The sequence below is a fragment of the Argiope bruennichi genome, chromosome 10, assembly GCF_947563725.1.
Source record: "Argiope bruennichi chromosome 10, qqArgBrue1.1, whole genome shotgun sequence".
Lineage (NCBI taxonomy): Eukaryota > Metazoa > Arthropoda > Arachnida > Araneae > Araneidae > Argiope > Argiope bruennichi.
The window spans coordinates 49372566-49400219 of record NC_079160.1 but is presented as its reverse complement, the minus strand read 5'-3'; the positions used below and the strand labels follow the sequence as shown (position 1 = coordinate 49400219).

The following is a 27654-nucleotide window of genomic DNA, read 5'->3' as shown; positions in this document are numbered from 1 at the left end:
GAAAATCTTTAGACAAGTCATTGTTTCATATTTTTTACTATCTTGTCTGCGAAGTATACAAAAGAAAGTTTTGTAACCTTCAAAAAATTCGAATTTGAGATTTGATGAATCTCGATGTTTCGGGCTTCTCTGGGTGCGAAAAATACATTTTTGCAATTACGTCTATCTGTTTGAATACACAAAAACTTAACCAAACAGATGAAATTTTATATATGAATTTGACAAAAATTGTTATATTTATCAAATTTTGAACGAAAATCATTTACCAACCATTTTTGTTGGTAAATGGGATTGTTGGGCGTATAACTTAAATGATTTCGTTGAAAATCATTTCAGTCATATGCCCAACAATCAGATTACAAATTAACATAACTGCAGAAAAAGAGTTGGATACAATTTCGTGCACAGTTTTGTTATCTGAAGTACAGTTTATCGAATTCGTCCATAATCTGTCGAAGGTTGGTCTGTCGGTTCATATTTTCGCATAAAACACAGTAATTTGGAAACAAAATGAGTTAAGTAAATGAAATTTTATTTTATTACCACAATTGTAGTTTTTTGTTAAATTGATTTCAGTCGGTTCAAAAAGACGTCTAAAATAAATTAGATTTCTTGATTTACGTAATAATCGAATGGCAGCGATTAATCAACAAAAGAAAGAAAAACACCGAAGATCGTACCCTGAATTCCTATCAAAGATCGATATTTCATAACTAATGTTCGCCAGAGGCATGCAGTTATTGCACAAGTAACGGCTTTCTTTACTGTCCTGCGAAGCACACAGTTCTCATGTGTGAGACTAAAAATATTTGCATTTCTGACATTTAAGGCTTTTCCAACTTCCACATTTTTTTTTTTTTTTTTTTTTTTTTTTTTTTTGCTGGAGGGGAGTATAGCACCTTTATTAAGAAGTATACCGGAAAGTTTTTGAAAGACTACCTAGCTTTGTTCCATTCAATTTTCCATGTTACAAGTAAAAAAATGAGCTCCGAAAATTAACCATATTATCCATTACAGAGTCTAAATGTTCTTTTGTCTAATATTTCCAAGAATTTTTAAAATTTTCATCATTAGTTGCTTTTTTGATATATAGATATCAGCGTACGAATTTGTGGTCCTGTCTTGTTGGTGCACTAAAATCCTAAGCTGCTTTGGCGATTCAAAGCAGCATGTCTTATCGCTTAAAAGCTCGTATTGAGCACTTCAAAGCTCGCTTGAACAATCACATTATATCCGGATATTATCGGAATTCTAATTCTAATCACTGTTGTAACAAATATTTAAAAAGCAGATTAATATATTTCAGTAACGAAGCAATTCATTTGATTTCAAAACAGCTTCATACTTTTGAATGCAATTGGTAGATTAGAAGTTAAGTTCTTATAAAAGTGATCACGTAATTAGAATATTCACCAAAAACTTAGAAGTGTAATGGAAATTAAAACATCTTGGGCTTCAAAATATTAAAAATATTAAATGAACCTATAAAACTTTATTAGACTGGCATAAATGTTAAAATAGAAATACTTTCATAAAGTTGACCATATTTAAAAAAAAAATGTCTATGCTCATATTTTCCTTTTAATACTAATGCTATTAGAGTTGCAAAAATATTTCCCCCCTAAACTGATCCGGTTCAGCTTTCGTCTGCTGCGATACAAAGAAGACGATTATTAAACGAAAATTTTTACCTAGCAATGCTGACTCAAATATATCAACTATAAAATTATTTCAAAAGAGCTTTAATCTTATGCTTAGAGGAATACAGAACACAGTTTACAAGTTTTTTCAAAACACAGTTATAAAGATTTATCAATTTATAAAAACAATTTGACAATGTGACAAAAATTGTTTAAATATGCAATAATTCAAAAAAGCAATTAATTTGATTGATTTAATATCAATGAACGAAATATATTGATTCTCAAAATTGATGGCGATACCACAAATTAGAGCTTCTCTGCGATTTAGATGTAAACTTTAAAGTTACAAAAAAAACTAGAATGCAGAGAAATTAAATTTTATATAACACTAGAATCATGCTTAAAATCACAGATAATAGCAATATGTAGAGTGAATTCTATATGTATATTTGAATTATGCATTACACAAACATTATTTGACTATTGCATCCACGTTTTTATCACCAACTTTTAACATTGAAATAACTTTCCTTTAACTTACCGCTGAACGACAACAATTTGGCATTTTCCACATTGAGGGGAGCAGAGTTGACCACATTTTTATGCTTGAAAGTTTCTTCCAATTTCTCGTCCAATTCTTGAACGACTTCCAAAATGCTCTCATTTTTCTTCACAGCGAAAGTGATCTCCCAGTGGATCACCAGACTGCCCTTTTCGAAACCCGCAACATCGATGTCTGCTACATTATACTCCAGGGTTGGATCATGGTACACAACCAACCACATCTGGAAGTTAAATAGGACCAACATTATCCAATATTAAATACTGTAGGTCCATGTGGGAGTTTATTAATAGAGGAAATCTTTCAATAAAGAATATCTCTAATAAAGGAACATGACCGCCTACATATCTTGTAATAAATATGGCAAATACGAAAAGTCTAACAGAAAGTTTTGAAAATTGATTGAAATTTGGTGAGAATAGGATTTTTGGCGACTATCGAATATAGGAGACATTTCCCTAACGAAGTACTTCTGCACTGTCCGTGAGCACATACCCTGTGCTCAAGTTTGCAAAAATAGAAGATTCTATGCAAGAAAAATCTGGAAACAGTTTTTTTTACTAGCTATCCATTTATTCGCATCGCAATCAAGCGAGTTCGCAAATTGTACAGACTAACTCTATGGCAAAGGATACCGACCTGCTCTGTTTGGTTTAAGCCTTGGCATCTTTTTGGCAAGGTTTTGCCAAATAGATGCCATACCGGAATATATTTTTATAAAAATAAATAAAATTGGTGAATTTATCCCCGCTCCCCTATTTTTTACGGTTTACATGCAATATTAATCTGGAACACATATACAGCAGTAAAGATCAAATCCTGAAAACTAAATTCAGGAAATATAAAAATTGCAATTTATTAAAAATATTTGTGTGCGTTTCTTTTAATATTATTTTGAAATAACTAAAAAACATTAGCTACGGAATCGCATATTCCGTTAAAGCATACATATTTATATGTTTTGGGCATTAAGTAATCATCTTCCCATATGTAGTTGATGGGAAAGTAACAAACGTTCAGCAACAAGTTTCAATGACTGCATAAATTAACTAATAAAGGTGCGAAAATCATAGAAAAATAAGAATTATTTAATTGCTGCATTATATGTTGAGTAATTACTTTCATTTAGTTTTTATACTTCTGTGCATAAACAACATTAGTTACTTGTATTACTAGTATTATTAGTAATATTTATTATTATTATTAATATTAATTAGTATTAGCAGTATTACTAGTAATATTTAGAGAAAACAATTATATTAATAAGAATTAGATCGTGTTGATATTCATTCGCATCTTCCATAAAACTAATGAAAGGTACAAGGTTTGAGCCAAATAAGCGAAAACTACACTATTATGGGTGCAAAACATTGCCAAAAAGATGCCAAAGCTTAAACCAATCAGAGCACGTCGGTATCCTTTGCCATAGACTTAGTCTGTACAATTTGCGAACTCGCTCTAATCACACCTTATTTTTATACAATTTCCGATAAGAAATTCCATATCACGGTTACGAATATTTCTTTAAGATAGTAAAAATTATATTCTTCATATACTATTTTCACAAGAAACTCACTGGGTTTCAATGTGATCGTTAAAATAAATTTGCTCTGATTTTCCTTGCAAGCTTCTGATCTCACATACACCACGTGAGCATCTACTTTTCTTGATAACCAGCAAAAACAAAGAAATTTTTTCTGTATAATTTTCAAAATAATGAGAATATGCTGCCATCTAGGGTTAGGAAGGGGAGCTAATCCCTACAACAACAAAGTTGGTTGTTCCTAATGCCAAAAAAGTGCATTCAATATATATTGAACAGGGATCCGAAGATACTGCCTTCTAGAAAGAGCTTTCACTAAATGCTTTGAATGAAGATTAAGAATGAAGATCGAAATTAAGTGTTTTGCAAAAAGATTTGACCTATGAATTGCGTATTTAGAACAAAAAAAGCAAGATATGTTCAGTGTTATTTTCATGATTACAAACTTGGCAATGAGGATAATTGCGTAGACCAAATCCATTCAACAGAGCTGGAGTAACAATCATCCGGGTTAAAAGATGTGCAGTTTATGATGTTTTTAAAGTAAATGAACTTTATCAGAAATGTAATAACACGTGATGAGATGCAATAAAGTACGACTTAAAGCAGAAATGTGATTAAGTATCCATATTCCGCAGATGGCTGAAAGGATGTGTATGTGAATGGGAAACAAAAGCTTTGGGCAAACAATGATGGTAAAAAATTACGACCAAAGAATGAAGTTGCTAAACAGGGTTTATAAAAATATATATACAAGGTTAGAATAAATCTTGATCAATAAGGCTCACAAGATATCCCATCTTACCATTAGTTATAACAAGGAATCACGTGTAAAGCGCGAAAAATCAATCTATTGGCTATTTACAGTTTCTGATATTGTGCATTTGTCTGATGAACGCGCGTTAATGAAGTTTAAGCCTATTATATAAACAATTTATGTTACTGAATTTCATGGCAAGCCATTTCCAATGTACTAAAATATTTTTCTGGCTTTCAAGACTGTTCAAAGTAGATTTCAACACATTTGCTACGAATTCTGCCTTTAAACATAACTATTCACAGCACTACAGGAAAGGGGTGGTGGATAATCTTGTTCTGTTGAAATGAATCATTGGAACACAACGAATGATTTGATGATTAAAAAACCGCTAATTCGGATAAATTCACCTCAAATTTTCAAAACCAACAAGCGACAAAATTTGATATACCAAGATTTAAAACATTGGATACTTTTCTTTTAAGAAATATTTATACCATAAATCAAAACATGCATTAAGTTACAAACTATTCATGCGTATAACTGGAAAGCCTAATTCAGATTTGAAGTTAAGAAAAACTTTTGCACTATTAAATATTAAACACGAACAATGCTTTCCTGAAAAGCTTCCCTTTTGGAAAGAATATACATTATGAGAAAAGATCAACTGCTTTATATATCTTAAATTGTTTATTTTGTTGGCCATTGGAACCTTTATGTTCATTTTCACTAGCTCCTCTAATGGTAGTAAAGATTGAGGTTCTACACAACCTTTAATGCATTTTTTAAATGATTCTTCTCATTTATTCCGAATTAAGCTCTTATGTAAAGAAAAGAACCAAGATTTTAATTACCGTATCGATTGCGTCTCTCGTTTTATTTTTGTACATGTCCGAGTATTTGTCTCTGAGGTCCTCATGAAAATCTTCACCTGGAAGTTTCAGTGATGTCCTCATCATAAAGGGAGCTAGAAAAATTGTAATTCAAATATTAATCACATCAAAAATCAAATTGGGGCAAATAAATGTAATGTATTTTTAAATTAATTTTTAATTTACCCTCGCAGATATCAGTTTCTGGATGCCTCACAAAAGATCTTCTGCAATCACAAACACTGCGACCTTCCTTGGTAATGCAACCCTCATTTAAATCAATGTTGCACTCTCCAGCATTGTTACAATATCTTGGCGGCAAATCCTTTGCCTTTTTCTTCGGAATGATAGCTGAACTCACTACAGAACTGATGGCTGTAAATGTTTCACTGGATGGTTCGTGGAATATTTGAGTCCTGCCATCGTCAACTTTTGTACTTTCAAATCCATCTTCTACACTTCGAATAGACTCAAACGAGTCCAAATCGGAGACGGAATCCACTTTCTTTTCTCCTTCAGGTGTTTGAAGGGTTTTTTCATTTATAGTCGTATCATGAAAATCCAACTTAGGGTTCTCAGATGCGCTTGATTGTGTGAAATCGAACTGCTTCTCGGACACTTGGTCTTGCTTTTCTGTTGGCCATGTAACAAAGGATACGTCATCCTTTCGACCTCCTCTTCGCGATTGACGAGGAGATACTGGAGAAAGTAGAGATGGAAATGAAGTAGTATCTGGTTCTTGGACTAAATTTATTTCACCATCGTCGTTGCCAAATAAGCCACCTGCACCACTTCCTGTCAAAAATAAAGTATCCATAAACCGAAAATTCTCTTCAGGAGACGTTATGGCTTCTGTAGGGCTTGCAGAGAAAGCCTGTGCTTCAATATCAGAATGGTCTTCATCACATTCCTCCTCAATATGTATGTGCTCTAGTGGTTGAAAAGTAGTTATATCGTAGCCATTGTTTTCATAGTTATTGTAGTTTGGAAAATCATAACCATTATTTTCAGAAGTATCATAATTTTCATAGTTGGTGACTTCATAACCATTATTTTCAGAAGTATCATAATTTTCATAGTTGGTGACTTCATAACCATTATTTTTCGAATTATCATAATTTTCATAGTTGGTGACTTCATAACCATTATTTTTCGAATTATCATAATTTTCATAGTTGGTGACTTCATAACCATTATTTTTCGAATTATCATAATTTTCATAGTTGGTGACTTCATAACCATTATTTTCCGAATTATCATAATTTTCATAGTTGGTGACTTCATAACCATTATTTTCCGAATTATCATAATTTTCATAGTTGGTGACTTCATAACCATTATTTTCCGAATTATCATAATTTTCAAAGTTGGTGACTTCATAACCATTATTTTCCGAATTATCATAATTTTCAAAGTTGGTGACTTCATAACCATTCTTTTCCGAATTATCATAATTTTCAAAGTTGGTGACTTCATAACCATTATTTTCAGAATTATCATGATGCCCATAGTACACACTTTCTGCTACTGGAGTAGAGACAATACTTTTCAGAAAATGATCCGTTGAGAATTGAGGTGGTTCTTGATTCGATTCGGAAAGTGGATTCACTTTATTGTCGAGATAAATTCCATCATCTTCAACGTAAGCATCCGATACAATATTATCAGACAAGGGATTCATTGTAGTTATTTTTTCACCCATGAGCGTAACAGTATCATTTATATCAGATCCACAATCATCATAATCATAATCATCAAATGACAATGAATTGCTTGTATTTTTAAAGCAATCTAAGCATTCAGAGGATTCAGAATTGAGTTCTGGATCAAACGGGCTTTCAGATAGCTCTCTACCATCACCACTCCCGAAAATGTTAAACAACCCAGGAATTATCCGACTTCCTTCATCGCCACTTCCATCATCAAGAACAACCTGAAAGGATGTTTGATTTTCCAATAGTGATTTTGTGGCCGATATTGTCGAGTCCAGTGCACCATTTTGGCTTTCATTAAATTGTTCTTCGGGGTCAAACTCGGAATCTGTTTGCGATTTCTCATCGGGAATATTCTGCAAAGGCATTTGATCTGAAATTGATTGTGTTGCAGGCATATTGGATGGTTCCTGGTTTTCAGTACGCTTTTCATGCGAGTCAAACTGAGATTCAATTTGCGATTTTTTAGCAGAGAGAACTGTATTTGCATCTTCCATACTTTGTGTCCCTTCATTTATATGAAAAGCAACAGAATCTGTGCTTTTTATTAGACTTTCCTCTTTTCGGAGGTTTAGTATGATATCAAAAATGTTACGCCTAGTTACGGAATCGGAAGAAGTTGTTCCTAGTCCCTCCACTGAAAAGGCTTCATTTAAATCAGAGTCGCTACTTGTAAAACTGATCAGAGCAGGATCTTCGGGAAATTCGCTTGCATTTTGCGTACTTAAACTATCTGAATCATCTATACTTCTTTCGCCACTGCCGAAATTAAATAATCCAAAAATTCTATCATCAATATCGGCAGAAACTTCTGAAGATGGTACTTCTGAAGGCTTGTCTGTTCTCATATGGTTATCCAACTGAATGAATATTCCATCATCTAATATTTCAGTAAATGGCTGCATTTGCTTTTCTGGAAACTCATCCGAAAAAATAGAAATTTCTGTTGCTGCTTTATTAAAATCGTTGCTATTTTCTGTAATCAAATTATCAATATTGAATTTGTCGAATGTTCCACTTTGAAAGCTTTCTTGATTATCATTAAGCGTTGGTAAGAGATCTTCGTTTGAAACGGTTATTTCGAAAAAATTTTTATCTGGATGCTCACTCAACAGGTCATTCACAGAAAACTCATCAGGAAGTTCTTTGCCTGTTGATTTAGCAACTGAGAAAGGGGTGTTTAAGCCCTCTGCCATGTCCTTAGTAGTCAAAATATTTTCAAAATTGGAATCTGTAGAATCCGATCCTGATCTCATTGATCGCTCCTGTTTATCATCAATTACTTCGGTAAAATTGAATTGCGATGGATCTAAACTTAGAAGTATAGGGTTGTTGATGATATCCAATAAATTTGGTTTTGAAAAAACGGCATCATTTTGCATTTGCCTGAAGAAATTTTCACAATCAGGAACAGTCAGAGCACTTCCATCTTCATCATTGAAGAAGTCTTGATCAGATTCAGTGGAATCAAAAACGCCTAAAACTGTTGAACTTTCGACTTTGGAATGGAATGCGTCATTAATGCCATCTTTTGCTTTTTCCAAGGTGATGTCATGTTTTGGAGTTAAAGTAGGCGATTGCAAACTGGCATCAATCGAATGCTGGATTAGCCTTCTGCCTACAAATCTGTTCCAGATACTTGCCCATATTCCAAATCTTTGATTTGTTGATTTAGTTGTTGATTCTTTAGGGACATCTGTACTAAGCGTCTGAAATTCAGTCATAATTTCCTTGTCTTCCATGCTCACCATGTCCAGCTCTCCACTCCCATTTTCCTCTGAAAACTGATCAATTGATTTCGGAGAAACCTGAATTCTACTCAGTAGACTAATACAAAATTCTTTTAATTGCTCAGATGTAAATGAAGGCTCTGGTTTTAAAGTCGTTATTTCGATTGGAAAGTCATTATCTGGGTCAGCAGAAGTTCTTTCGAATTTCTCTATAGACTGAGAATCCAAATCTGGACTTTTATTTTCCAACCCGATGAAGGTATCAGAGATCGGAACTACTGTAGAATCAACCGAAATTTGTTCTTGCAATCCAAAGAGGTGATCAGAAGAATTCACTTCCATGGGTGCCTCAGAAGAATTTAAGCTTAAGAAAATTTCTGTTGAAATAGATTCTTCCTGCAGACCCACGTTTTCCTTCGACGATGTTACACTTTCTGAAGAATTATTAATTCCAGGAATTGTTCCAACCTCTTCAAGTGGAGGATTCTCAGTGCTTCCAAAATTGATTAATCCAAAAAGGAATTTCGGAGATCGTTCCCTCTCTGGTTTTTCCGTAGGAATCTCAGTCTTTATATTATCGTCTTGCTCTGTAGTTGTTTCGATTGTAATGTCACGAGCATTTTCCTTGAAAGAAGCATTTTTTCCATATAGCCTTCTTAACAATAATCCTAACGAATCCCAGGCTTGATGCAATTCTTTGAACGAATTATCATCAGGTGAAGCTGCTTCCATTTGAACAGCAATGTTCAAGAACTTTTCTTTCCCAGATTTAGAAATCAAGTCATCTTTAGATTCGAAATTTGATACTCCTTTTGGAGGACTTTTATTGTTTGTGACATTTAAACTAAGTCTCCACCCGAAGTCTGTGTGGTGAGTATTTCTTTTGCGTCTGCTCAATTTCTTCATCCGATTTCTACCAATGTTCTTGTATGAAATGAAATTTTTAGAGATTTCTTGCAAATTTTCTTCATTGAATTTTGCTTTATTCAAATTCTTATCGGATTCAAGTTCTAGTGATTTTTTATTTACATTGGGGTCATGAGCTAACAATTTTCTTCCAATATACAATTCTTCCCCATCATTTGTTTCATATTCTCCAACAAACAGTTCTTTTCTAACGTTTAATGTAGGATGTGCATTTTCAGGAACTTGTGACGAAGAATTAAAACGCTCTCTTAAATCTTCGCATATAAAGTAAACAGCTAAGAAAATAAAATGAATTATTAAAACGTAATTTTTCATAGAAATAACTTTTATAGATAGAATATTACTAGTTAAGTCAATAAATACAAGGTTTGATATACTTCCAAGCTATTCGGTTTTAGCTGAAGTTATTTTGTTATAAATATTATAATAGTGGAGAATTTCAATTTTATACGATTTTATCTGCATTCTTAAAGTATAATAAGACAGTGGTCATGACATATGTTAAATTGTGGAAATGTATGATATTCTTTACCGTTTCCTTTTGTTTCAATTTTGAATGGACGATACTCCTGTTTTATTTATGTAAAAATCAGCATAATAACTTCTATGTAAGCAATCGCCAAACCCATTTATTCATTATTTTCAATACCAAGTTCAAATCAGTTTCGTCATTTCTACAGAAAAGACAGAATTGCTTACTTTTTACTGCCATCTTTTAGTGCACTTTACTGATTAGTTAAGAAATATCAGTCCTTCCTTATACATTGAAGTAATTACATATTGTAGTAACAAGCAATTGTGGGGTTTGTTCCGAAATAAGATACATATGATCATGGCTTCATAAAAATCTCACAATAGCAAGCCATCAATTTTTTCAAATAGCGCCACTGAAGTTAGCAAATATGATTTAGCTTACTTTTTTTTACATTCAGTGTGCTAGCGAAGCTACAAGATTCTGGCTACTTCGGCTAGTAAAGACGTAGAATTTTTTTAATTAAAAAAATTTTACTCAGTTCCTATTGTTGATAATGCAAACATCGCGAATTCTATATTCTATTCAAAGAGCGGCATAGCAAGATTGAAGAAATTGATTTCACGAAGCCTTCGACATCTCAAGTATGCAATAGGCATTTTTTTAAACTTAAAAAAATTTCCAACGACTACCAATTCTAGAAGTCATCCTGACAAACCCTAGCTTTCTAAGAAACTTATGCAAGAAGTCTGCAAAGTAGACTACATTGTACTAACGATTTCAGGAATGCTATTTAGCATGCAATTAGGGCAACAGATAGCCTACTGCAGGAATGTCAAGAATAGAATTAAACTATAACAATGAATAAAACTTCAAGTTCCTTAATATCTTTAAATGGAATGCTGAAATTTGAGACTTCCATTGATAAAATATTACATCAAAGGTTAAATGAACACTTGAATGTTCTAAATACACAATAGAAAACTCGTCTATATATGTGATAAAAAGAAGCAATATGAAATGAATTTCAAATATAAATTTCTTTTGTGATGTACTTTTTACTAAAACATACATATGGGAAATCCTTGGATAGGGTTTGCTTTGATTAAAGACAAATCATGGTGATAGTATAGAATGAAAACTTGTTTCATTAATTCAATTAAATAATCCCAATTGTGACCCTGACATACTTAAAATGATGTATCTTAATAGTCCTTTAGCTTATAATTTTTTTGTAGAAGAAAACTACTAGAAACAATTATTTCTTGAAACTTTATATAGTCTTAAGATGTGCAAATGTGTTGCATCATTCAACGATAGCAGGATCTCTCATAGCTTCTTGCTTTCTGGCCAACATGATCTGTAATTGTTCATTTGTTTTTTCTAATCCAGAATTACATAGGTTTTTCAATATGTTACTTTCCAAATGCAAAAGGGATGACTAAATTAGCACAGATACTTTGTGCACCTCCCCTCAACAAACGAAGTGTTAAAGTTCAGCAGAAGAAATTTATACATATTTGAAACGTTCAAGATGTGTTTGAGAACAAGGCGACTTTTCCATCTTTAATTTCTAACGCTTAGCTCTCATTTTAAACTCTTCCTATTAGTATTTTACAATTTAAGAATCCTTACATCCTTATTCTAAGAAATTAAGTTTTAATCGTGCTGGGGGATACAAGGAATAACTATCGTGATTTCGAGTATTCCATTGGCATTTTCTAAACCTATAATTCATTCTTGTAGTTGAAAAATTTATACATAAAACTAATGATTCTAATAATTCAACATTTCTCTTACGCGGATGTTAATCATAGCGTAGCCGAAACTTGAAAAATGAAATAGTTTTTTTTCCCTTTGTTCGATTAAATTTTCAGCTTCTCATTTGTTATTCGATGCATGTTACCGATTCGATTAAATTATTATTACATGAATGTTACCAATCGTAATGATTGGATTGAATTATATTACTGTATACTGCGAATTATGTTACTGTTCGATTAAGTTTTGAATTATTATTACAGCGTAACTTTGAGGAAATTCTAAAGAAATTCTGACATTTTTAAAAATTAAAATTAATTGAAGACATTATTGTTGATGGAAAATGACATTTCAAAATCGGATCATTTGATTTCAAGAGAAAAGCACTTTGAATTGAAATGACATTTTTTAAATTTTTTATACAAAGCTAAACATTCATATTTTTTCCTCCAACAACTCCAAATTGTAATATCAGTTTCTGAAAAAGTCAAGAATAAACATTGCATTAAGTTCGAATATGAAAGACGATCGATTATAAGTAAGTACTTTCCAGTTTGGCCTTCAGAGGAAAAACATTTTTTTTTTACTGAATTTTTATTTAAAACTTTGGTAAAAAAAGACTTATTGATTCAATTTTTCCAAAAAGTGCATTGTTTTAGGATTGTTTTATATAATCCATTATTTATGCATAAATGAAAAGAAAACGATTTTTTTCAAAAAGATGCCATTAATTTTTCGAATCTAGATTGAGAATATTACCATTTATTGTGCGAAATCCAAATTAAAGTTAAAATTCTACTCCATCTCATTTGATTTCTTCCTGTTTTAAAATTAAATACTTTTCACTTCAAATGCTAGTTATATGTACAATTAGTATGCGAATTAAGGTTCGTTCTACTCAAGATTTATTACTTCGAAAACTAAGTAACTATTCATAAAGATTGTATAAAATATAGACTTTAGTGCGTCACGTCACTGGAATACAAATAATCTAATTTAAAATCAATGTTAAGTTCAGTAAAGGTAATTGAGAAGAGTGACTACAAGGAGTCAAGATCAAGAAGCATGCACCAATGAATTTCATTCACCAACGAAACCTTACCGATTGGGAAAACTTGCTTTCTTTTAAGTAGTACTCTAGAGAAAGATCATAAGCATTTTTTTCACTTATTGCAGTGAAATTTTGAAGCATTTTTATTGCAATTGCAACCATATCAAAAAAAGTGGAACCAAAATTTTTCAATTATTCATTCCTTACCTCAGTTACTTGCCAAATAAGTTTTTAAGCTTATATATTTATTAATCTATAAGATAACAGTTACGAGTAAAATTTAATTCATATTTTCTCCTGAGCAATGGAATAGGGTTCTCAGTCACCCTTGATGATTTTCGTGAGGAAATTAGAAACTGGCTTTAAATATAATAAAAGCTTATATATATTTCATACAATTGGAATAAAGCATAGTAACAAAGCAAAGGAATTCAAGGAACACAATATTCTGTCTTGTCGATAATGTTAACATTTCATGCCAAAACTAGCAACCAATTTTTAAAGAATATTATGTGACATACATACAATATTTTCACATGTAAAAATTAGTTAATGGTTTGATATTTATTGGCATCGATTACAGAACAAGAAAAACTGACGTCGAGGATGGTTGGTTAATTCAGGTTTAATGGCGCAAGAGCCAAAGGTAGTCAGCCATCTAACTCTCCGACCCGCCACGAAGGCACACGGATTTAAACCATAAAAACTGAATGACCAGACCACCGCAACAGCAACATTGGTGGGAACTGTGGTTGAGTCCTAAGGGCCGTCACCGGCCACGGTATAGCCCTCCCCGAAGGAAGTACGTCCCTCATCGATGGGAGGAGTCAGATCCCCCACCTATTAGTGCAACCTCCAGGGTGGTGAGATCCAACCACCATGCCGGAAGCATCTCATCATTTCGAGGTGTCCCCTGGGGGGGAAAGAGTCAAAGGTAGGCTATACTGCGCCAATCATATGGTTTGAGATGATATCAAGTGAGAAGTTTAAAAGTACATTAAAGATCAGGTTAGTAAAACAGCAACAATCAAAACATGACAGATTAGTTAGGTAAAACAACTATATAAAAGGATAAAATCCAATAGCTTTTAAAAAGTTAAAAGTATACTGATAGAGAGGTTCTCCCACTAACTCTCGTATGTTAAAAGTGAAGTTGAGTTAAAATATTTCATGCGATGAGAATAAAGCATGGAACGCCGAGGAAGTGACTCGACTGTTACTGAAAGAGGATTTGGAGATTATTTTAACTCTTTTCAATAAGAAATGGAGTTTATGAAATAAAGCAAGCAACATTAAGGCCATCCATGATTGATTTTTCACTAAGCATTTTCATTTTCATCGATTGTGTTGAAGATACTAGAATGACAGTATTCAGTCAGACAGTGAAGATACTAGAATGACAGTAATGATAACAGTCGTTCATCTGAGATATTGATGAAATTGACGATGAATCAGCTGAAATGACAAGTTAGAAGAGCACCAATTAGGCTAGATCAAAATTTGTTTCGATGATTGATGACAGTTTGCAACTATCGAGAGTTTGGATAAAAATTTGTACTACCAAATCCCATTGCTGAACAGATTTCAGGTAACATAAATGTCAAAAAACTGCGTTAAATTGAAGATTCCATTTAGGCATTCTTTCTACTAAACTGAATTTATTCATTTTAAATTGCGTTTCTAAGTTTCAGGTAATTTCTCCTCGTTCATTTAAATCGGGCATTTTAAATCTGGAAAAAATGACATCTTCAATATTCATTCTTAATTACTCCGATTCTATTTAAATAGAAATGGTGTAAAGTACATTTTCTGATGAATGAATAATCTTTATAAATTCCCATTTTGCATGTTTAATCCTCCGAATTCCGTAATTTTTTTAAAGTTACCATTTAGATCCGATTTTTGCAAACAAGTTCAAATATTTTTCAAACAAAGTGAACTCATACTATATGTTACAGGATAATATGATACAATAAAAATCTGTAATCGTAAAAATAAACAGTCTAAACTGCGAAAAACAAGAGATGCAATAGAAAATGGACCGATTTCCAACCTGCGGAAGTCACGGGATAAGCAGATGGAGGATTAATACAAATTAAATATTTTCGAACTTTCATATGATATTTCCAAATGTCAGACAATCAACCTTCATAAAAAATTTCGCATTTTGTTAAAAAAGCCGAAATAAGCTCCAGAGGGAAACAAAAATGTTTCGAAGAAGATTATCCTTTGTTTTTGATCTGCATTTATTATTGGAACATTCAACTGATGATAAGACCACCTTAATGCAAAATACGACAAAACTATAAAAAAAGGGAAATTGGGCTTAAGATAGATTATTTCTATAATGCAGATTTGAGTACATTAAATATCAAAACCCGTAGTAAGTTTTATAATCATCAATTTGAGAAAAAAATGTAAGTCTGCAGTCTTTTTTTAATAAACAGATAAAAATAAATTTCCTGTTTCTAGCGACGAAACAAATTTGATATCGAAATTCAAATAAATGATGTCGCTTTCTTTTTTTTTTTTCAATTGGAGATAAATATAAAATTTAATTAGGTTATCTAAAATTCTAATTCTTAGTGAAATTTGAAATTTCAAATAAGACACTTACCTCCTACTGTTAAAATCAATAACACTATTTTTCCTTTGATTCCTACTATCATCTTCAGTTTTTAAAAGTTAAATATTTGTTTACTAAATTCAATAAAACCTCAAACTCTGTTAGCACATTAAAACAAAAGTCAGTAGGATTTTGATTCAACCCTTCATTGTGGCTGTCTGTCAATGGACTATCAATATTCAAGAAGTTTCAGTTCTTCAAATAAATAAAGTTGTAATTTCAAACCTTGTTTAATTTAATCCCTTGCGGCACTAGACATTTATCTTTGTGACTTAGTGTCACACTGGAGTGTACAGTCATTTTTCTATGAATGATGATGCAAGAAAAACAGGTAGACATTAAATTTTTGTATACTGCCTGTAATTGTACCAAATCACAAAATTAGAACTTAATGGTTTCCCTAAATCCTAAATTATTTCATATCCGAATTCATATTTTATTACAAATAGTCGATTTCATTTGATTTGAGATCGAAGCCCAATATTCTTGAATACGAATTCTAAATAAGATTTCGATTTTGTTTCTAATTATTTATTATTATTTTTTTTTTTTTTCATTTTTTAAAAAAATTTAATGAAAGTAATAATTTTGTCCTTACACCATTTTTGTGACAATCTAGAACATCTTAGATAGTCTTCTTTAACCTTTTTTTTTCGTCGCAATACTTGAGAGACACGCTTGTCAAATCAGCTTAGTTCGTTTTCTGTTGTTTTATTTTACTTTCATCGTGACTAGCATTACAATAAGTGAAAATTCATCAAAAGTATCATTAGCAAATAACAATTTTGATTCTTTAATAGTTATGGATAAAAATGCAATAATTTACTATCAATTTCTGGTTGGATTATGGTAATCGCAGTAGCGTGGTGATAAGGTCTTTTTTTCAAACTTAATGATTTCGGTTTCAAAACCTGAGTTCACCAAAGATGCCCCATGCATGTGAACCCCTATAAAAAATAAACATAATGTGTTGAAATAAACATCCTTCCATTATTGGAGATAAACATCTTCAAGTTTAGTTTAGTTGTGTTAACGTCCTGTTGTAAAACAACACTAGGGCTATTTTGGGACGGACCTCGTAATTTTGAACCGCGGTCAGATGAAGAGGACGACACCTGAGCTGGCACCCCCCTCTCCACACCAGCGGGAGGACGTTTGGTATGACGGATTTAACGTGCAACAGACCACCTTACACGACGGTTCTTCGGTGGAATCGGGTCTCGAACCTGAAACCCTACTGCTCACAAGCCGAGACCTTACCACCAGGCCACCGCGGCCGTATAGATGTCTTCAAAGGAGGAACTGATTGAAATATCGCCTCTCGTCATCTGCTCGTCGTACAAAATTACGATGTCTTTTTCAAAATAACCTATATCTATCTTGAAAATCTGGATTTGGAACTTGATTGAAAAATATCAAACAAATTAAAATGAAATTGAAACCAGTGAGGTGGTCTCCCTAAAACTTTCTCGTATACTCTCTAATAAACATGTCATGCCAGAGAACGCCTTACATGGCATTGGCGCACAATAGTTACGAAATATTAACTTTTAAATTGAATATATCATATCATCTTTGGCAAATTTTGCGGCGATTAATCCTCCGCATGCAGTTAAAAAAGTAATTCGAAATTGTATTTCTGTTTTAGACATGCTTTTCTCAACCGATTGGAACAAACATTTGACACAAAACTGCACTTGTAGTCACAGAATCCCATACCTAATTTGATATATGTAAGTATGCGTTTTTGAATTATCGAGTTTACATGTTTCTGAAATTACGGACCGACAGACAGTCAACTCTTAGCTAGATTTGGCTCAACTATGATTTGGTATCTACACTATGATGTTAACTCTGTGTATCGAATTGTATCCTTCCAGGTCTTTTCGTTTTGTAGTTATCGTGTTGTATTCGAACAGCTGGACAGGCAGACTTCCTCAGAACAGTTTTTGTTCAAAATTGGACAGAAATCTGTAAATTAAGTGTAAATACCGCATACCAAATTTCAATCGTCTAGCTCAAAGGTGTGTTTTTTTGCGTTATCTTTGTCACAGAAAGGCGGACATTTTCCTAAAATGCGTTTTTCGAAATCAGGGAGTTCTCAAAAGTGTAGATTCGTCAAAAACTCAAATTCTAATTTTTTGACGATTATTATGCTTTCTCTATACTTCGTACACGAGAAATCAAAAGTTTATTGACGCATGTAATTATCATAATGACTTGATTGAAGAGAAAGAGTTTATGAAAGGCTTCCCTGATCATCCCGAATTACCTCGGGCTCATATACATTCCACAGAAATCGCGAACGTCAGTACGATTTGTTTAGTACCATTTTACTTGGCTTGAAGCGTAAAAAAAGAAGATATTTTTCTTTGAATAGCATTTGCAAAATTTTGTTTCGGAACTTTGCTTTACAATGGTGAAACTGGAACGTATTTTTCCCATTTGGTTATAAAGGTTTCTGGATAGGATAGTTATATAGAAAAGTTTAGAAAATGGCGATTTCGTACTATAGCAAAAGCGATACAGATGCTTTTTCAGATTGCAATTATGTAGAAGAGGACTTTGGATTTAGAGCAGTAATATTTAACTCTTTTCATTTGCCCGAAATAACTCGGGAGAGTAGACTGATGACAAAAATACATGTTCACATCTGTAAAATGATTAAAAATTCACCTTAAAATGAGTATCATGTGTTTTATTTTAATTCCTTATATTTAAATTCGGTCTTCAACAAGTCGTATGCTGCCTTGTGGTCCGAGTGTCGGCCTGCAAACTAGTTGACGCAGGTTCGATCCGCGCCATCGGAATCCTTTTTATTTTCATTTTTCTTCATATTATTATTTTTTTTTTTTAATTTCAGTATCGAGAAAATTATTATTTTTCTTTTCAAGTAGCAAACTTTTGACCGGAATTTACAAAGATTTCAAAATATTATTTAAAAAAACATCCAAAATAAAGAAATTCTGCAGATAAAAGTCTCATTTTGGTTAGAGATTCTGGGCATGCGCAGACCTATCCCTCCTCTTATACACATAGCTTTCATGCATGGATATGCACCATTATAGAATAAAAATAAATAAATAAACATGTGGCTTTAAATTCGGTCTTCAACAAGTCGTATGCTACCTTGTGGTCCCAGCGTCGGCCTGCAAACTAGTTGACGCAGGTTCGATCCGTGCCATCGGAATCCTTTTTATTTTCATTTTTCTTCATATTATTATTATTATTTTTTTTAATTTCAGCATAGAGAAAATTATTATTTTTTTTTCAAGTAGTAAAATTTTGACCGGAATTTACAAAGACTTCAGTATATTATTTAAAAAAACTTCCAAAATTAAGAAATTGTGCAGATAAAAGTCTCAGTTTGGTTAGACATTCTGGGCATGCGCAGACCTATCCCTTCTCTTATACACATAGCTTTCATGCATGGATATGCACCAGTATAGAATACAAATAAATAAATAAACATGTGGCTTTAAATTCGGTCTTCAACAAGTCGTATGCTACCTTGTGGTCTCAGTGTCGGCCTGCAAACTAGTTGACGCAGGTTCGATCCGCGCCATCGGAATCCTTTTTATTTTCATTTTTCTTCATATTATTATTATTATTTTTTTTAATTTCAGCATAGAGAAAATTATTATTTTTTTTCAAGTAGTAAAATTTTGACCGGAATTTACAAAGACTTCAGTATATTATTTAAAAAAACTTCCAAAATAAAGAAATTGTGCAGATAAAAGTCTCAGTTTGGTTAGACATTCTGGGCATGCGCAGACCTATCCCTTCTCTTATACACATAGCTTTCATGCATGGATATGCACCATTATAGAATAAAAATAAATAAATAAACATGTGGCTTTAAATTCGGTCTTCAACAAGTCGTATGCTACCTTGTGGTCCCAGCGTCGGCCTGCAAACTAGTTGACGCAGGTTCGATCCGTGCCATCGGAATCCTTTTTATTTTCATTTTTCTTCATATTATTATTATTATTTTTTTTTAATTTCAGCATAGAGAAAATTATTATTTTTTTTTCAAGTAGTAAAATTTTGACCGGAATTTACAAAGACTTCAGTATATTATTTAAAAAAACTTCCAAAATTAAGAAATTGTGCAGATAAAAGTCTCAGTTTGGTTAGACATTCTGGGCATGCGCAGACCTATCCCTTCTCTTATACACATAGCTTTCATGCATGGATATGCACCAGTATAGAATACAAATAAATAAATAAACATGTGGCTTTAAATTCGGTCTTCAACAAGTCGTATGCTACCTTGTGGTCCCAGTGTCGGCCTGCAAACTAGTTGACGCAGGTTCGATCCGTGCCATCGGAATCCTTTTTATTTTCATTTTTCTTCATATTATTATTATTATTTTTTTTAATTTCAGCATAGAGAAAATTATTATTTTTTTTTCAAGTAGTAAAATTTTGACCGGAATTTACAAAGACTTCAGTATATTATTTAAAAAAACTTCCAAAATTAAGAAATTGTGCAGATAAAAGTCTCAGTTTGGTTAGACATTCTGGGCATGCGCAGACCTATCCCTTCTCTTATACACATAGCTTTCATGCATGGATATGCACCAGTATAGAATACAAATAAATAAATAAACATGTGGCTTTAAATTCGGTCTTCAACAAGTCGTATGCTACCTTGTGGTCTCAGTGTCGGCCTGCAAACTAGTTGACGCAGGTTCGATCCGCGCCATCGGAATCCTTTTTATTTTCATTTTTCTTCATATTATTATTATTATTTTTTTTAATTTCAGCATAGAGAAAATTATTATTTTTTTTCAAGTAGTAAAATTTTGACCGGAATTTACAAAGACTTCAGTATATTATTTAAAAAAACTTCCAAAATAAAGAAATTGTGCAGATAAAAGTCTCAGTTTGGTTAGACATTCTGGGCATGCGCAGACCTATCCCTTCTCTTATACACATAGCTTTCATGCATGGATATGCACCATTATAGAATAAAAATAAATAAATAAACATGTGGCTTTAAATTCGGTCTTCAACAAGTCGTATGCTACCTTGTGGTCCCAGCGTCGGCCTGCAAACTAGTTGACGCAGGTTCGATCCGTGCCATCGGAATCCTTTTTATTTTCATTTTTCTTCATATTATTATTATTATTTTTTTTTAATTTCAGCATAGAGAAAATTATTATTTTTTTTTCAAGTAGTAAAATTTTGACCGGAATTTACAAAGACTTCAGTATATTATTTAAAAAAACTTCCAAAATTAAGAAATTGTGCAGATAAAAGTCTCAGTTTGGTTAGACATTCTGGGCATGCGCAGACCTATCCCTTCTCTTATACACATAGCTTTCATGCATGGATATGCACCAGTATAGAATACAAATAAATAAATAAACATGTGGCTTTAAATTCGGTCTTCAACAAGTCGTATGCTACCTTGTGGTCCCAGTGTCGGCCTGCAAACTAGTTGACGCAGGTTCGATCCGCGCCATCGGAATCCTTTTTATTTTCATTTTTCTTCATATTATTATTATTATTTTTTTTAATTTCAGCATAGAGAAAATTATTATTTTTTTTTTCAAGTAGTAAAATTTTGACCGGAATTTACAAAGACTTCAGTATATTATTTAAAAAAACTTCCAAAATAAAGAAATTGTGCAGATAAAAGTCTCAGTTTGGTTAGACATTCTGGGCATGCGCAGACCTATCCCTTCTCTTATACACATAGCTTTCATGCATGGATATGCACCAGTATAGAATACAAATAAATAAATAAACCTGTGGCTTTAAATTCGGTCTTCAACAAGTCGTATGCTACCTTGTGGTCCCAGTGTCGGCCTGCAAACTAGTTGACGCAGGTTCGATCCGCGCCATCGGAATCCTTTTTATTTTCATTTTTCTTCATATTATTATTATTTTTTTTTTTAATTTCAGCATAGAGAAAATTATTATTTTTTTTTCAAGTAGTAAAATTTTGACCGGAATTTACAAAGACTTCAGTATATTATTTAAAAAAACTTCCAAAATAAAGAAATTGTGCAGATAAAAGTCTCAGTTTGGTTAGACATTCTGGGCATGCGCAGACCTATCCCTTCTCTTATACACATAGCTTTCATGCATGGATATGCACCAGTATAGAATACAAATAAATAAATAAACATGTGGCTTTAAATTCGGTCTTCAACAAGTCGTATGCTACCTTGTGGTCCCAGTGTCGGCCTGCAAACTAGTTGACGCAGGTTCGATCCGTGCCATCGGAATCCTTTTTATTTTCATTTTTCTTCATATTATTATTATTATTTTTTTTAATTTCAGCATAGAGAAAATTATTATTTTTTTTTCAAGTAGTAAAATTTTGACCGGAATTTACAAAGACTTCAGTATATTATTTAAAAAAACTTCCAAAATTAAGAAATTGTGCAGATAAAAGTCTCAGTTTGGTTAGACATTCTGGGCATGCGCAGACCTATCCCTTCTCTTATACACATAGCTTTCATGCATGGATATGCACCAGTATAGAATACAAATAAATAAATAAACATGTGGCTTTAAATTCGGTCTTCAACAAGTCGTATGCTACCTTGTGGTCTCAGTGTCGGCCTGCAAACTAGTTGACGCAGGTTCGATCCGCGCCATCGGAATCCTTTTTATTTTCATTTTTCTTCATATTATTATTATTATTTTTTTTAATTTCAGCATAGAGAAAATTATTATTTTTTTTCAAGTAGTAAAATTTTGACCGGAATTTACAAAGACTTCAGTATATTATTTAAAAAAACTTCCAAAATAAAGAAATTGTGCAGATAAAAGTCTCAGTTTGGTTAGACATTCTGGGCATGCGCAGACCTATCCCTTCTCTTATACACATAGCTTTCATGCATGGATATGCACCATTATAGAATAAAAATAAATAAATAAACATGTGGCTTTAAATTCGGTCTTCAACAAGTCGTATGCTACCTTGTGGTCCCAGCGTCGGCCTGCAAACTAGTTGACGCAGGTTCGATCCGTGCCATCGGAATCCTTTTTATTTTCATTTTTCTTCATATTATTATTATTATTTTTTTTTAATTTCAGCATAGAGAAAATTATTATTTTTTTTTCAAGTAGTAAAATTTTGACCGGAATTTACAAAGACTTCAGTATATTATTTAAAAAAACTTCCAAAATTAAGAAATTGTGCAGATAAAAGTCTCAGTTTGGTTAGACATTCTGGGCATGCGCAGACCTATCCCTTCTCTTATACACATAGCTTTCATGCATGGATATGCACCAGTATAGAATACAAATAAATAAATAAACATGTGGCTTTAAATTCGGTCTTCAACAAGTCGTATGCTACCTTGTGGTCCCAGTGTCGGCCTGCAAACTAGTTGACGCAGGTTCGATCCGCGCCATCGGAATCCTTTTTATTTTCATTTTTCTTCATATTATTATTATTATTTTTTTTAATTTCAGCATAGAGAAAATTATTATTTTTTTTTTCAAGTAGTAAAATTTTGACCGGAATTTACAAAGACTTCAGTATATTATTTAAAAAAACTTCCAAAATAAAGAAATTGTGCAGATAAAAGTCTCAGTTTGGTTAGACATTCTGGGCATGCGCAGACCTATCCCTTCTCTTATACACATAGCTTTCATGCATGGATATGCACCAGTATAGAATACAAATAAATAAATAAACCTGTGGCTTTAAATTCGGTCTTCAACAAGTCGTATGCTACCTTGTGGTCCCAGTGTCGGCCTGCAAACTAGTTGACGCAGGTTCGATCCGCGCCATCGGAATCCTTTTTATTTTCATTTTTCTTCATATTATTATTATTTTTTTTTTTAATTTCAGCATAGAGAAAATTATTATTTTTTTTTCAAGTAGTAAAATTTTGACCGGAATTTACAAAGACTTCAGTATATTATTTAAAAAAACTTCCAAAATAAAGAAATTGTGCAGATAAAAGTCTCAGTTTGGTTAGACATTCTGGGCATGCGCAGACCTATCCCTTCTCTTATACACATAGCTTTCATGCATGGATATGCACCAGTATAGAATACAAATAAATAAATAAACATGTGGCTTTAAATTCGGTCTTCAACAAGTCGTATGCTACCTTGTGGTCCCAGTGTCGGCCTGCAAACTAGTTGACGCAGGTTCGATCCGCGCCATCGGAATCCTTTTTATTTTCATTTTTCTTCATATTATTATTTTTTTTTTTTTTAATTTCAGCATAGAGAAAATTATTATATTTTTTTCAAGTAGTAAAATTTTGACCGGAATTTACAAAGACTTCAGTATATTATTTAAAAAAACTTCCAAAATAAAGAAATTGTGCAGATAAAAGTCTCAGTTTGGTTAGACATTCTGGGCATGCGCAGACCTATCCCTTCTCTTATACACATAGCTTTCATGCATGGATATGCACCAGTATAGAATACAAATAAATAAATAAACATGTGTCTTTAAATTCGGTCTTCAACAAGTCGTATGCTACCTTGTGGTCCCAGTGTCGGCCTGCAAACTAGTTGACGCAGGTTCGATCCGCGCCATCGGAATCCTTTTTATTTTCATTTTTCTTCATATTATTATTATTATTTTTTTTAATTTCAGCATAGAGAAATTTATTATTTTTTTTTCAAGTAGTAAAATTTTGACCGGAATTTACAAAGACTTCAGTATATTATTTAAAAAAACTTCCAAAATAAAGAAATTGTGCAGATAAAAGTCTCAGTTTGGTTAGACATTCTGGGCATGCGCAGACCTATCCCTTCTCTTATACACATAGCTTTCATGCATGGATATGCACCATTATAGAATAAAAATAAATAAATAAACATGTGGCTTTAAATTCGGTCTTCAACAAGTCGTATGCTACCTTGTGGTCCGAGTGTCGGCCTGCAAACTAGTTGACGCAGGTTCGATCCGCGCCATCGGAATCCTTTTTATTTTCATTTTTCTTCATATTATTATTTTTTTTTTTAATTTCAGCATAGAGAAAATTATTATTTTTTTCAAGTAGTAAAATTTTGACCGGAATTTACAAAGACTTCAATATATTATTTAAAAAAACATCCAAAATAAAGAAATTGTGCAGATAAAAGTCTCATTTTGGTTAGAGATTCTGGGCATGCGCAGACCTATCCCTTCTCTTATACACATAGCTTTCATGCATGTATATGCACCATTATAGAATAAAAATAAATAAATAAACATGTGGCTTTAAATTCGATCTTCAACAAGTCGTATGCTGCCTTGTGGTCCGAGTGTCAGCCTGCAAATTAGTTGGCGCAGGTTCGATTCGCGATATCGGATTACTTTTTATTTTCACTTTTCTGCATATTATTTATTTATTTTTTTAATTTTCAGTATAGAGAAAATTATTATTTTTCTTTTCAAGTAGTAAAATTTTGACCGGAATTTACAGAGATTTCAGTATATTATTTAAAAAAATTTCCAAAATAAAGAAATTGTGCAAATAAAAGTCTGAGTTTGGTTCGAGATTCTGGGAATGCGCAGACCTATCCCTTCTCTTATACACATGGCTTTCATGCATGGATATGCACCATTATAGAATAAAAATAAATAAATAAACATGTGGCTTTAAATTCTGTCTCCAATAGGTCGTTTGCTGCCTGGTGGTCCGAGTGCCTGACTTCAGACTAGTTGACGCAGGTTCGTTCTTCGTCCTCGGCACCATTTTCATTTTCACTTTTTTTCATATTATTATTATTTTAATTTTTAGTATAGAGAGAATTATTATTTTTCTTGTCAAGTAGTAAAATGTTCAAAAGAATTTACAAAGATTTCAATATATTATTGAAAATAAATAAATAAACAAGTGGCTTTAAATTCGGCCTTCAACAAGTCGTATGCTGCCTTGTGGTCCGAGTGTCGGCATGCAATCTAATTGACGCAGGTTCGATCCGCGCTATCGGATTACTTTTTATTTTCACTTTTCTTCATATTATATATTTATTTTTTTAATTTTCAGTATACAGAAAATTATTATTTTTCTAGAAAATTATTATTTTTCTAGAAAATTATTATTTTTCTTTCCAAGTAGTAAAATTTTGACCATAATTTACAAAGATTTCAATATATTATTTAAAAAAAATTCCTAAATAAAGAAATTGTGCAAATAAAAGTCTCAGTTTGGTTAGAGAGTCTGGGCATGCGCAGACCTATCCCTTCTCTTATACACATAGCTTTCATGCATGGATATGCACCAGTATAGAATACAAATAAATAAATAAACATGTGGCTTTAAATTCGGTCTTCAACAAGTCGTATGCTACCTTGTGGTCTCAGTGTCGGCCTGCAAACTAGTTGACGCAGGTTCGATCCGCGCCATCGGAATCCTTTTTATTTTCATTTTTCTTCATATTATTATTATTTTTTTTTTAATTTCAGCATAGAGAAAATTATTATTTTTTTTTCAAGTAGTAAAATTTTGACCGGAATTTACAAAGACTTCAGTATATTATTTAAAAAAACTTCCAAAATAAAGAAATTGTGCAGATAAAAGTCTCAGTTTGGTTAGACATTCTGGGCATGCGCAGACCTATCCCTTCTCTTATACACATAGCTTTCATGCATGGATATGCACCATTATAGAATAAAAATAAATAAATAAACATGTGGCTTTAAATTCGGTCTTCAACAAGTCGTATGCTACGTTGTGGTCCCAGCGTCGGCCTGCAAACTAGTTGACGCAGGTTCGATCCGCGCCATCGGAATCCTTTTTATTTTCATTTTTCTTCATATTATTATTATTTTTTTTTTAATTTCAGCATAGAGAAAATTATTATTTTTTTTTCAAGTAGTAAAATTTTGACCGGAATTTACAAAGACTTCAGTATATTATTTAAAAAAACTTCCAAAATAAAGAAATTGTGCAGATAAAAGTCTCAGTTTGGTTAGACATTCTGGGCATGCGCAGACCTATCCCTTCTCTTATACACATAGCTTTCATGCATGGATATGCACCATTATAGAATAAAAATAAATAAATAAACATGTGGCTTTAAATTCGGTCTTCAACAAGTCGTATGCTACGTTGTGGTCCCAGCGTCGGCCTGCAAACTAGTTGACGCAGGTTCGATCCGTGCCATCGGAATCCTTTTTATTTTCATTTTTCTTCATATTATTATTATTATTTTTTTTAATTTCAGCATAGAGAAAATTATTATTTTTTTTTCAAGTAGTAAAATTTTGACCGGAATTTACAAAGACTTCAGTATATTATTTAAAAAAACTTCCAAAATTAAGAAATTGTGCAGATAAAAGTCTCAGTTTGGTTAGACATTCTGGGCATGCGCAGACCTATCCCTTCTCTTATACACATAGCTTTCATGCATGGATATGCACCAGTATAGAATACAAATAAATAAATAAACATGTGGCTTTAAATTCGGTCTTCAACAAGTCGTATGCTACCTTGTGGTCTCAGTGTCGGCCTGCAAACTAGTTGACGCAGGTTCGATCCGCGCCATCGGAATCCTTTTTATTTTCATTTTTCTTCATATTATTATTATTATTTTTTTTAATTTCAGCATAGAGAAAATTATTATTTTTTTTCAAGTAGTAAAATTTTGACCGGAATTTACAAAGACTTCAGTATATTATTTAAAAAAACTTCCAAAATAAAGAAATTGTGCAGATAAAAGTCTCAGTTTGGTTAGACATTCTGGGCATGCGCAGACCTATCCCTTCTCTTATACACATAGCTTTCATGCATGGATATGCACCATTATAGAATAAAAATAAATAAATAAACATGTGGCTTTAAATTCGGTCTTCAACAAGTCGTATGCTACCTTGTGGTCCCAGCGTCGGCCTGCAAACTAGTTGACGCAGGTTCGATCCGTGCCATCGGAATCCTTTTTATTTTCATTTTTCTTCATATTATTATTATTTTTTTTTTTTAATTTCAGCATAGAGAAAATTATTATTTTTTTTTCAAGTAGTAAAATTTTGACCGGAATTTACAAAGACTTCAGTATATTATTTAAAAAAACTTCCAAAATT

General features: G+C 32.4%; 1 protein-coding gene across 1 annotated transcript in view; it reads right to left on the bottom strand.

The window, feature by feature from the left end:
* LOC129987526 (uncharacterized) overlaps positions 1 to 15805 on the bottom strand; it is a 28032-nt gene extending 12227 nt beyond the window's left edge. Inside the window, exons 1-4 of the mRNA XM_056095496.1 lie at positions 15648 to 15805; positions 5564 to 10021; positions 5360 to 5472; positions 2185 to 2428 (exon numbers count right to left, since the gene is read on the bottom strand). Of these exons, the coding sequence (XP_055951471.1) occupies positions 2185 to 2428; positions 5360 to 5472; positions 5564 to 10021; positions 15648 to 15699 (4867 nt within the window). The 5' untranslated portion in view covers positions 15700 to 15805. The remainder of the gene's footprint in view (positions 1 to 2184; positions 2429 to 5359; positions 5473 to 5563; positions 10022 to 15647) is intronic.
* Positions 15806 to 27654: the final 11849 nt, after the last annotated feature.